Here is a 12,251-nt window from a genome sequence, read left to right on the forward strand (position 1 = left end):
GTGAGGCCCGATGACAAAAACATCCATTCCTCTGATAACGCTTGACATAGGAGGTTGAATTTTCATATGGTGGTTATTCCTTAGTGTCTTAGAGTTTAAATAAGAAATGGTCTTAAAAAATTTACCACTAAGGGGTTTTGACTGGGGGGGGGGGGAGATGCACGATGACAAATATATTTATTTCTCTGAAACAGTTTGATATACGAGGTTGAAATTTCACATGAGTGTTGCTCCTTTATATCTTAGATTAAGAAGTTGTCTTGATACAATATATTCCTAAGGGGTTTTGACCGGTGTTTGGGACCTGATGATAAAATACTCATTTCTCTGAAGCCACCTGACGTACAAGGTTGAAACTTTGCATGATGATTGCACCTGTATGCCTAACATTTTAACTAAGAAGTGGTCTTAAAACTACACACCCTTAATGGGTTTTAACTGGCGGAAGCGGGGGGGGGGTTCTGGTGCCATAAATATTAATTTCTCTGAAATCGTTTGTACTTTTATGTCCTACGTGTAAAATATCATATACTTCAAAATATTTCTTCACAACAGCCAAGGTACTCAACCGAATTTCCAATTTCTCTTCTTTATCGCCAAAATATATTAATTTGTAAAACTTAGGGGTTTAACTGAAATGATCTTAATCTTAGTACACAACTGGAACTGGCAGAACATTTTTTGAGACTGTATACCATTAATGGTACCTACGTATTCTTGTGCACGTTAAATGTCTATTTGTTAAAGATTTAAACCTCTCAAATTACTAATTATGTTTCACAAGTAATAATGGAGATAATGGAGGTTTCATCCTGATTTTATTAGAAATCTGTGCTGCCCTCTATAAACATAAAATTATGTTTTAGACTTTAAATAAACAATAACAATACAATACACCCCCAAGAGGTTTTTACTAGGGGTGAGGAATGATGACAAAAATATGCATTTATATGAAACTATTTAAAAAGCGAAGTTCAGATTTCATATTATATCCTAAGTGTTAAATAACAGAAGGTTTCAAACAAATTTAACTCCTCCGATAATTAAATGGAGGTAAAGATCTGGAAACACATATATATTACTTTCTTCCTTCCTCCGAAACGGTTTAATATACAAAGACAAAATTCAAAGTAACGGTATATAGGCTATTTTAAATCTTAGGTGTAAAATAGGAAATATTTTTAAATGTTCCACTCCTAATGTTTTAAAATAGGGTTAGCTCCAGAAACGAAATTATTCGTCTCTGCAAAACCGTTTGACGTACAAAGTTGTAATTTTACGAGAAGGTTCTACTTTTATGTCTTAGGTGTAAAATATCATATATTTCAAAATATTTCTCTCTTAAGAGGTATGAATAGTGGTTACTCTCAAAAACACAATATCCATATTTCCGAAACCGTTTCAGGCACGAACTTAACCCTAGAATGGTAACAAGGAAATTTAATGCTTATTGGTAACTATACGCTTCCAAGGCGTACATGTTGCAAAACAACGTCTGTACTGTCTCCAATCTTTCTTTTTTCCAACGTTCTTTATGTTAACTACATCACTAAGTAGCCTATAGAGGTGAATTCATTTATATTTTCTTTCTGAAACTTGAATTAATTATTCTATTTCCAACACAAGATATACAAGGCACAAGTGGTGCATAAAAATAAATACCAGTAAAAATAACTAGACTCTCAAGGCAGTCTTACTAGCTTGTTGAAAGTAAATTCTTGTTCCAGAAGTAACTCAAGTAAAGGAAAAATAACCTACAACAAATTTGATAAAAACTCATATGAAATAAACTAGAAAGAATCACACCAATTGATGGTAACTATGCCCCTCTCAGGCGCACTACATTACGTAAGAGGGTTATTACTCACCGAACATGGACAGGAACACGGCTGGGACGTGACTGACACACGTAGGGATGGGGCTCTTTGAAGCATAGCTGGATGGTAGGGATGCCCTGTCACGGTCACTCGCTTTGGCGGGCATTTACATTTGCGTGTACGTCTATGAGGCGTATTGTTACCATTCTAGGGTTTAAAAAAATTGATAAGAATTTAAAACTTTCACCCCCAAAAGCAGCATTCATTCCTCTACTACTGTTCGACGTAGAAAATAAAAGATAAAATCACCAGATAAATAATCATTCCCACAAAACCGTTTGACGTACGAATTGAGGGTGTAGTTTACAGGCTCAGCCAACAGTAAGGTAAGGGTGTATTCTGCCCGAAGGCAGGTCCGAACCTCCGCAGAGGTGCGCCTAAGCCGGAGTTTACGTACGGAAGGGTGGCCAGCTCCTTTCCGCTCCTCCATTCCCTTACCCCCCACCAACCCATCCACTTCTTGACCACACCCAATGTTGCTTAACTTCGGTGATCTCATGGGATCCGGTGCTTCAACACGACTACAGCCGTCCAACAGTGGACTCTCCAAATTGTAAAACTTTGACTAATAACTTTCAGTTTTAAAAACCGTAGCGAAGCACGGTTATTTTGCTAGCATTCATATACAGGACGAGGAGTATGGTATTGGAATAACTTATCAAGGGAAATGTTTGATACTTTTCCAAGTTCATTGAAAATATTTAACGAAAAAGGTAGGTAAACAATTGCAAATAAATGTAAATACACTATGTGGTAAACAATTGATAGGGAATCTACCACCCGGGCGACAGCCCTAAATGCAGATCATTGATTGATTAATTGATTGATAAATGTAGGACACTTTATCCAGCAACAGAAATTTGTCTCGAACGCTTCCTGTCGTCAAATTGCAAGTCATTAAAAGAATTACTGTGTTGTTCTAGGAAACACATCATACTATTTTAAAATATTTTTTACCATTATGTGGCATTTCCAGTCGTGCACATACCTATCCACCGATGTGATTTTTTTTCAATACATTATTCCTGTCCAATTATAAAATTCTAAGCATTCAACATGGTTCAAGTTGTATATCACAAATAACAAACCCTCCACTGATTCAATGTTTAAATTATTACAAGTACCAGCCCATTGGGTATATATTAAAGAAAACAACCTTTCTTCATTAGCATTATGGAGTGGTGTTGCAAATAAATAATATGCAATCTTCAGAAATTCAAAATACTGCTCAAAATTTGTCATACCAAATGCATAAATATTCATTTGACAACGAACATGAAAGTGCGCCTCTGTGGTGTAGTGGTAAGAGTGATTAGCTGCCATCCCCTGAGGCCCGGGTTCAATTCCCCGCTCTGCCACGAAATTTGAAACGTGGTACGAGGGCTGGAATGAGGACCCCACCTCAGCCACCCTCAAAGTGATTTCCCGCTTCTTCTCCAGGCAAATACCTGGATGGTACCTAACTTAAGGCCACGGTCAGTTCCTTCCCTCTTCTTTGCTTATCCCTTCCAATCTTCCCATCCCCTACAAGGCCCCTGTTCAGTTTAGCAGGTGGGGCCGCCTGGGCGAGGTACTGGTCCTCCACCCCGGTATATCCCTGACCAAATATCTCACGCTCCAGGACAATGCCCTTGATGTGGATGAGGTGGGATACCTCGTTGCGTCCAGGGGGAAAACAAACCCTGGAGGCTAAACGGATTAAATAAATAAATAAATAAATAAATAAACACTAAAATAAAAGGGCTACTTGCCCAGAAAATGTAGGATGACACCACGCGCACATAACAATAAAAATAATTTAGAGAACAATTTCAACATTACAAACTTCTAGATTAAATAAAATGCTGTCCTTCACATTGTTATTATTATTATTATTATTATTATTATTATTATTATTATTATTATTATTATTATTATTATTATTATTATTATTATTATTATTATAAATCCAATGGCACAACAGCCCCGAAGGGCCATGGCCTACCAGGCTACCGCTGCTCAGCCCGGAGACCTGCAGATTACGAAGTGTTGTGTGGTTGGCACAAAGTATCCTCTCAGCCGTTATTCTTAGCTTTCTAGAATGGGCCCGCTATCTCACTGTCAGATAGATCCTCAATTGTAATCATGCCGGCTGTGTTGACCTCGAACTAGCCCTCAGACTCAGGTAAAAATCCTTGACCTTGTCAGAAATTTAACTCAGGGCCTCCGGGTAAGAGGAAGGCATGCTACACCTACACCGCAGAACTGGCGATTATTATTATTCTTTTATCTTTTACACCTTTTTCTTCTGTCTGTTTGGTTTGAATTTTATCAGCTATGTACTTTAGATGTTGAATATGCAAATCTGGTATGGAGTACTTCTGCTTTTCCCATACCCTGGTGGGGTTGTGGCTGTGAATTCTGTCACCTACGTGGACGTAGCCCTGTTTTACAGCCAGACGTCCTTTGTGGCACCAACTATGTTCGTATTCACTAATGCATATTTCTGTGGTATGGTGCACTGTGTGCAAATGAAGAGAAAATCTTGTACAATATATGCTATGGTACTCTGCATATTATTATTTCAGACTCATGGTTTGTTCCTCACTCCAATTTGGCAAGTACTACCTTGAGGGTGCACAAAAAAAACTGTGTCATGTGTTCAGTACAAGAGTTTCAATAAATATTGATTTCTCTTATTCTTCACACAGGAGGAGCTGGTGGAGGAGGTTGTCAGTACCATTAAGAAAGAAGCCGTGCCCATCACCTTTGATCGACATGTCTACTTCATTAACTTTACGCAGTTTGACCGCCAGTCTCCTATGTATATCAACCTAGTTAGAGATCCTGTCATCAAAGCCTCTTCAAGGTTAGTTTTATGAATATTTTAGTTGATATTAATGAACTCTCTAATAAAGAAAACACTGAACAAAGACAAAGGGTCCAAAAAATAAGAAGTCTCTGTATTATAGCTCCCTCTAAGTTTTCAAACACATCTAGGGAAAATGGCAAATTTTGCATTAATGTGACTACTTGTTTCCTAAAAGACATAACAAAATGTATAAAATAAGGAAGAGAAAATACATCCTCAGGCCTGACATTCAGTTTCTCTGATCTCCAACACTAGGTCCACATACAAAGAAACATTTGGAAGAAACCTGCTGAGAACTTTCTCTACAAATAAATCAAACTTGGAGTAAACCTGCACTGTGAGGTAAAAGATGCAAAAGTGATGATTTGTGAAGTTGGAACTTGTTTTTTCCAAAAATGTAGGCAATATTTTGCCTCATCCTGGAACCTACACACATCTCTATGAACTGTATCAGCAGAATCCAATGTTGAATGTGTATGTTATATTAGTAGAGTAATACCTTAAACAGTTTGTAAATGTAAGGAGACCTGCACATAATGGCACCATAACTTTCAAAAGCTATGGGAAGTCAAAGAATGAGAAACATATAGCTTGAAGTTCTACTGTCACTGTATGGAAATGAAGTCATATATAGAAAGACTAGTTATAGTACCCATCGTTGGAGAATTAGTTCTTGTATAATTTCAGCAGTGATGCCATTTAGTGGATATGAGTGGCATCGGGAGAGACCGTAGCTAACAACAATATTTGGTCAGTGTAATGTTATTGTTGATAAGTTTTAGACACTTAGGACATTGCAAGTCATCATATTCTGTTTTCTTTTGGCTCGGTGATATTAGAGCATTCGACTAATAGGCTTCCAGCCCCTCTTTTATGATTCCTTTTTCTCTAATTTTTTGAGTCATCATTCCTTCACGTCTTTCTTAGTTTGATAGTCATCTTCATTTTCTTCCTGATCAATAGGGGCTAATGACCACAAGTGTTTTCAGCTTATAAAAGTAATGATAACAACAACCACCATCACCAGCTAGTTTGCTAGCATGACGACCAAACAATATTTCTATTTCAGCAATGCTCCTTCTTGATGGACTTTGGTCAATCAATCAATCAATCAATCAATCAATCAATCAATCAATGAAAAAAATAGCGTATGGCTTTTAGTGCCGGGAGTGTCCGAAGACAAGTTTGGCTCGCCAGGTGCAGGTCTTTCTATTCGACACCCGTAGGTGACCTGCGCGTCGTGATGAGGATGAAATGATGATGAGGACAGCACATACACCCAGCCCCCGTGCCATTGGAATTAACCAATTAAGGTTAAAATCCCCGACCCGGCCGGGAATCGAACCCGGGACCCTCTGAACCGAAGGCCAGTACGCTGACCGTTCAGCCAACGAGTCGGACAATCAATCAATCAATCAATCAATCAATCAATCAATCAATCAATCAATCAATCAATCAATCAATCAATCAATCAATCAATCAATCAATCAATCAATGCATTTAGAGCAGTCACCCTAGTGGCAGATTTGCTATCAGTTGTTACGTAGTCTTTTCTTAAATAATTTCAGAGAAGTTAAAAATTTGGAAACTTTGTAATAAAAACAAAACAAAACGTGAATATCTCCATAGCTTGTACAGTAAAAATGTATCAGGTATGAAGGATTGGAAATTAGAATTTCTATCATTGTTGTTATTCACACTTTTAGATAGAACTCATATTTGTAGTCACAGGTGAAGTTGGTAATGAAATGGTGTATGGCTTTTAGTGTCGGGAGTGTCCGAGGACAAGTTCGGCTCGCCAGATGCAGGTCTTTTGATTTGACGCCATAGGCGACCTGCACGGCATGATGAGGATGAAATGATGATGATGACGACACATACACCCAGCCCCTGTGCCAGCGAAATTAACCAAATATGGTTAAAATTCCTGACCCTGCCGAGATTCAAACCCGGGACTCCTGTGACCAAAGGTCAGCACGCTAACCATTTAGCCATGGAGCTGGACAGTCGAAGTTATTGAAAATGTAATTCACGAATATCTTCGTTATTATTCCTCATAGTCTCCAGTAGTAGAAAGGCAAGAAATGTAAAAAATTGTAAATTATATTGTGCACAACTCTCATTATGTACAATGCTTCTTGCTTGTTTGCTTGCTTGTTATTTAAAGGGACCTAACATCTAGGTCAACAGCCGTACAGTGTTTAAATACAGATAAATTTGACATTTCCTTCTTTGGTTCCCTTATAATTGTTATGCCACTGTATACTATTAAAATGATATATCTCTGAACTTAAATACTGAGTTTTGAGAAATTCTGCTGAGCCATTTTCCTGTGATGTTGAGAAGAAAAAAGATACAAAAATTGAACTGGACCTATTTTTAAAATTTGTACCCATAATGTGAGGGTAAGAGACAAAAATTTGAAGTATACAGAGAAAATTATAATTTTACTTTTATAGGTATGTAGGAAATTTATAGGAATATATAACAGGATAAATGCAATAACAGATCAGTATCAGAAGAGAGAGCAATAGAAAAGGAGACAAAGACATATATGAAAACCAAAAGGATAAACTAATTCTTCTACATCCATTTATTCTCAGTGTGCAACAAGTTCATTTCTGCTTCCCAACATTGTCAGGAACGGAAGCTTCATTCACAGGAATATCTCTGTGTGACATTTTTAGGATGAGATGCTGACCAATTTGTCCCTAATTTTTATTTCCAGGTTCTATTACATGAGAGTCACTCCAAATCCACGCAATCCAGATATAAAGGCTGCTCCAGTTCATCACACCATCCATTCCTCATCAAGAACTTTCAGTGAGTGTGTTCTATCTGGTGATCCAGAATGCACATTTGTCACAGGCAAACCCTATGACTTGAGCATCCCATACTTCTGTGGTCAAGAGGAATGGTGCATGTAAGATGATATTATATTTTCCTTTTCTATATTTTTCTTAATATCAGAGAGAAAATTTACATGATGAAAGTTCTTCTGGTCATTCTGGTGAAATTACAATACCGGAACATTCATTCTCTTGTTATTTAATAAAGAACATAATAAGTAAAAGAAGTACTTCATATGTTGCTAAACTAGTGAATGATTAGTGAATGAAAATTAAACTATATTTACTCTTTTTTCCTCTACACAGTGTCTTTTGTTCATTTAGTTTATAAAGTTGGTGTTCATGTTAATTAATGTTTAATATTTTGGGTTGCTTCATTTGTACACCAACTAAAATTAAAACTGTGGACTTATAAGTACACTGACACTCAGCATACTCTACTCATATCTAATTTTGTGGAAAAGAATAGGAATACCAATATAGTTGGTCCATTATTGGACACTATAAATTTTCCAGAGAACTCATTCTGGTTTGCCAGCATTTCGCCCCAGTGTGCTAAGTTGGGCTCATCAGTTGGTAAACTAAATAGCACACCCACCAAGACGCATGGCTATTGCATACCGTGGAGGCTTTTTTTTTTTTTTTCAATCCCCCCCTAGAGTGTTATGCGCCTTCTTGGGCCAGGAGAGGTGAAGAGAGCAATGAGATGCGTTGAATGAAGAAGGTGGGAAAGGCTGAGAGAATTTGATAGAGGAGAATGGATGGAAATTATGTGGGATGTGTGTGAGGAGTGAAGGTTTAGATGAGAGCGCTAGGATGGAATTGAATGGTTACTGTAGAAGGTGTAGGGTTGCATGGATATTGCATAATGAGGTGGTGAGGAGTCTGAGGCGTTCAAGTTGCGGAGGAGGTTGATAGAAGAAATTAGTTGGGGGTAGGGGTGGACGGATGGGTTGATTGGTTCAAATGGAGGAGTGGCTGACTGGGTGCGACGATGAGTATTGTTAGGGGGATGTTGAACAGGTTGTAGCGATGCCGGTAGTTAGTGGCGCCGGTGCTAACAAGGTGTTGGACATCATCTGCAGTTGGAGGATGTAGTCGAACCATATATGTTGGGCCGGACATGTTCTGGCTCCTGAAAGCACGACGGGCAGTGACTCCTGCTGTTTGAAGTTCACGAAGTATGTCCCGTTCGGGAGACGGTAGGTTTTATGCCATGGATGAAACAACTAGGCATAGCGTGGAAAGTTGTTGATGGCTGCGGTGGCGATGACGACGTTGCAGTGGCTGCTGCAGTGTCATCGTGGAAAGACGGTGGAGGCGATGGCGCCGCTGCTGAGGTCGAGTCCAAGGGGTTGTCAGAGAGTTGCTGGGGACGAGATTGTGTGGGAGTTGAGGGAAGAGGGAGGGATGATATAATTTCGGGCGAAGGATGGCAGGTCGTAACAGTAGTGGCGGGAATATGTGAGGGTGTATAGGCTGACGTCATAGCGGTCATTGTGGTGTTAGTGGTAGTTGTGGGGTAAGGGGAAGAGGAGGGCAATATCAGCTGTTTGATGATGTGCGTGGAGGCGCATTTACGACCGCTCCCCCGGTATAGTGAGATATGAAGGCTGTTCGAAGTCAGGTCACAACCAAGGACCATGACACCAGGTAGCAAGTGAGTGGTTGGGCTGAGGCAGAGAGCTGAGTGAGGATGGGTGGAAGAGTAGGCTCCACTGGGTAGAATCGTTGGTAAATAGACACTCCGGTGTCGAGGAGGCGCTGCCAGTCATCCTATGTGGGTAGATATAGAAGAATTTTTGATGATAGTGATGAAGTAGAGCCATCCAACATCCGGTAGGCATCGTGGACTGGGACACCGGCTGAGCGGAGGTGGCTGTAAATGTCGTCTTCGGAGATGACAGGATCAACATCATTAATGATCCAAATAATCATGTTAGTGGGGAGACTAACTTTCAACTCGGTGTCAGTCTATGTGCTTAGTAGAGGTCAGCGAGGCAGCAAAGTAAAGATGGAAGCCACCCAGCCGAGCAGAAATACGTGGAGATTCTGCAACGGAGATCAGATGTCTGTGATAGAGAGGTGGATGAAAGACCCCAGTGGAGGCCATGGCATAGGCTACATGGAGTGGATTGTCCAATAACGGACCAACTATATTGGTATTATAAATTTACTCATTCGGGACAAATATTTCAGGTTCCCTATGGGAATCAACATCTGTATCATCTGTTGGCCAGGCAGGCATCAATTTTTGAAAATGAAACAAAGTCTTGCATAGTGCATTGGAACTGCCGGTGGCTCCAAGTAGCCTACTCAGTGGCCTCCACTGTATGCACTAGCCATGCATCTTGGTGGGTGTGCTATTTACCAATTGATGAGCGCAACTTAGCACACTGGGGCGAAATGCTGGCAACCAGGAATGAGTTCTCTGGAAAATTTATAATGACTAATAACGGACAAACTAAGAGTTTTGTCTGTACATTGCTCGGAATTTATAAAGGATGGTATTTCTGTATGGGTTGTGTCCTTAGTAGCAAGGAAATGCACTTTTTAATTTTCTGTAATTTCTGTCTGTCTGTCTATTTGTCTGTCTGTCTGTCTGTATGTACACGCATCATGAGAAAACGGTTGAACAGAATTTAAATTTAATTCTCAAATGTTTATGTTATTAGTTGTCCTATCTTAATGAAAATCGGTATGCAAAGTTGGGAAATAAGTCGCCATAATCTAGGCTATAAATAATCTTATTCACACTGAAAGAAATGGTAGTTTAGGGGATGCGTAAACTTTAATTCTCAAGTTTTTATGTTTTAGTGGTCCTATCTTAATGAAAATCGGAATACAAAGTCGGGAAATAAGTTGCTACAGTCTGAGCCATAAATAATTTTATTCATGTGGAGTGGAACGGTACAGCCCCAGCATTTGCCTGGTGTGAAAATGGGAGTACACGGAAAACCATCTTCAGGGCTGTCGACAGTGGGTTTCGAACCCACTACCTCCCGGATGCAAGGTCACAGCTGTGCGCCCCTAACTGGATGGCTAACTCACCCGGTCGTACCGAGTATAACAGCCTGCCTGAATATTGCCGGGACGTAGCTGGGGAGTTAGATAACTTTCTTCTTTAGGAAGCCATTCCTCTGGCTCATAAATTTTCTGATACTACTGGTACGTAACACACTGGTTCATCATAGCATTTGAGCTGTTCAATCCTTACTCTGCGGCAATCATTGGAATGATCAGTATGTATATTTAACGGAATAATGCCAGAGGAGCGTTCACAGCTGTCTGCGGCCTGGTCATTCCAGCACTGGAACTTTGGACTGTTAGATCGGCACCGTAGAACTGTTTGTTAAAAGTGAGAAATTGTGCCGTTTTTCATTTGAGTGAGTATTTTATATGATACCATTGCATTTAATCCCTACATTCCTACTGAGGTTTTTGTAATGGCCTAAGTTAACTGCAGTTAGGAAAACCGCAAAGACAGATTTTCTGAGAATCCCATAGCGAAGCACAGGTACATCAGCTAGTTGGTATTATAAATTTACTCATGCGGGACAAATATTTCAGGTTCCCTATGGGAATCAACATCTGTATCATCTGATGGCTAGGCAGGCATCAATTTTTGAAAATGAGACAAAGTCTCTCATAGTGCATTGGCACTGTGGTGGCTCCAAGTAGCCTACACAGTGGCCTCCACGGGGGATTTTAAGGCTTCATTACAATAGACAAGTAATCTCAGATGCAGCATCTCCAAGTCTTTCTTGCTCGGCCGGGTGGCTCTCATCTCTATTTCACTATCTCGCCAACCTTAACTAAGCATATCGGCTGACACCTAGTTTGCAGTCGGCCTTCCCACTGACAATGTACACCTGCCTCATACCCGGTGTGGATCCCTCCCTCTCTAAAGACGACATTCTCACCGATCTTCACGCAGCCGGCGTCCCAATCCATAATGTTTTACCATCAATGCAGATTCTGGTATATCTATGCAGCGCGGACGAAATGCTATGCCTCCAAGCTGTCGGCGCGACTCTTAACCACAGATTCTACGAATTTGTAGTATTAAGGAGTGCAAACAGAACAACAAGTAGTTCTCAAGAGGCTAGGAGTAACACTAGACAATGACGCAGTAGAAAGAAAAATATACCAACAAGCCCAATTTGGAACATACGAGAACAATTCAAATGCTACATCACATTAGAAAGTGTTCATTCACCAACAAGTTTGTTCATGAACAATATTCTCGTATTGACAACATAAAATTAATGCCAATGCATTTTGTACAAATGTTACTCCAGCAACATCGAGAACAAGTTAAATGTTCATAACATAGGCAATTATCAACTGTAGAAAATTGTTAATATAGTTAACGAAGTTTCAACGACAATCATACAAGTCAAGCAACATTGAATCAATACAATTAGCCAGATCTCAAAAGGTTTTCTAAAATAATTTTAAAGGATGTTCACCAGATGAGTTTTGTCAATAAAATGTTAGACTTATATAGATTTTAGACAAATATGTTTTAACTTAAAGACATGATTTTATTGTTATATGACTTGTAAAATATTATAAGATTTGTCAATCAGGTTTACAAGTATAATCTTAATCCAACAGAATAGATTCATGATCTTATATAACCTTAAGTAAATAATAATTGGCTTATGATGC

The 12,251-nt window shown here is 39.4% G+C and overlaps 1 protein-coding gene across 1 annotated transcript in view; it reads left to right on the forward strand.

Moving 5' to 3' along the window:
- The window catches only part of LOC136863751 (heparan sulfate 2-O-sulfotransferase pipe), a 187,622-nt gene that overhangs the window by 100,728 nt on the left and 74,643 nt on the right, over window positions 1-12,251 (forward strand). Inside the window, exons 2-3 of the mRNA XM_067140104.2 lie at window positions 4,568-4,725; window positions 7,457-7,651. Of these exons, the coding sequence (XP_066996205.2) occupies window positions 4,568-4,725; window positions 7,457-7,651 (353 nt within the window). The remainder of the gene's footprint in view (window positions 1-4,567; window positions 4,726-7,456; window positions 7,652-12,251) is intronic.

The sequence above is a fragment of the Anabrus simplex genome, chromosome 2 (assembly GCF_040414725.1).
Source record: "Anabrus simplex isolate iqAnaSimp1 chromosome 2, ASM4041472v1, whole genome shotgun sequence".
NCBI classification, from domain to species: Eukaryota; Metazoa; Arthropoda; class Insecta; order Orthoptera; family Tettigoniidae; genus Anabrus; species Anabrus simplex.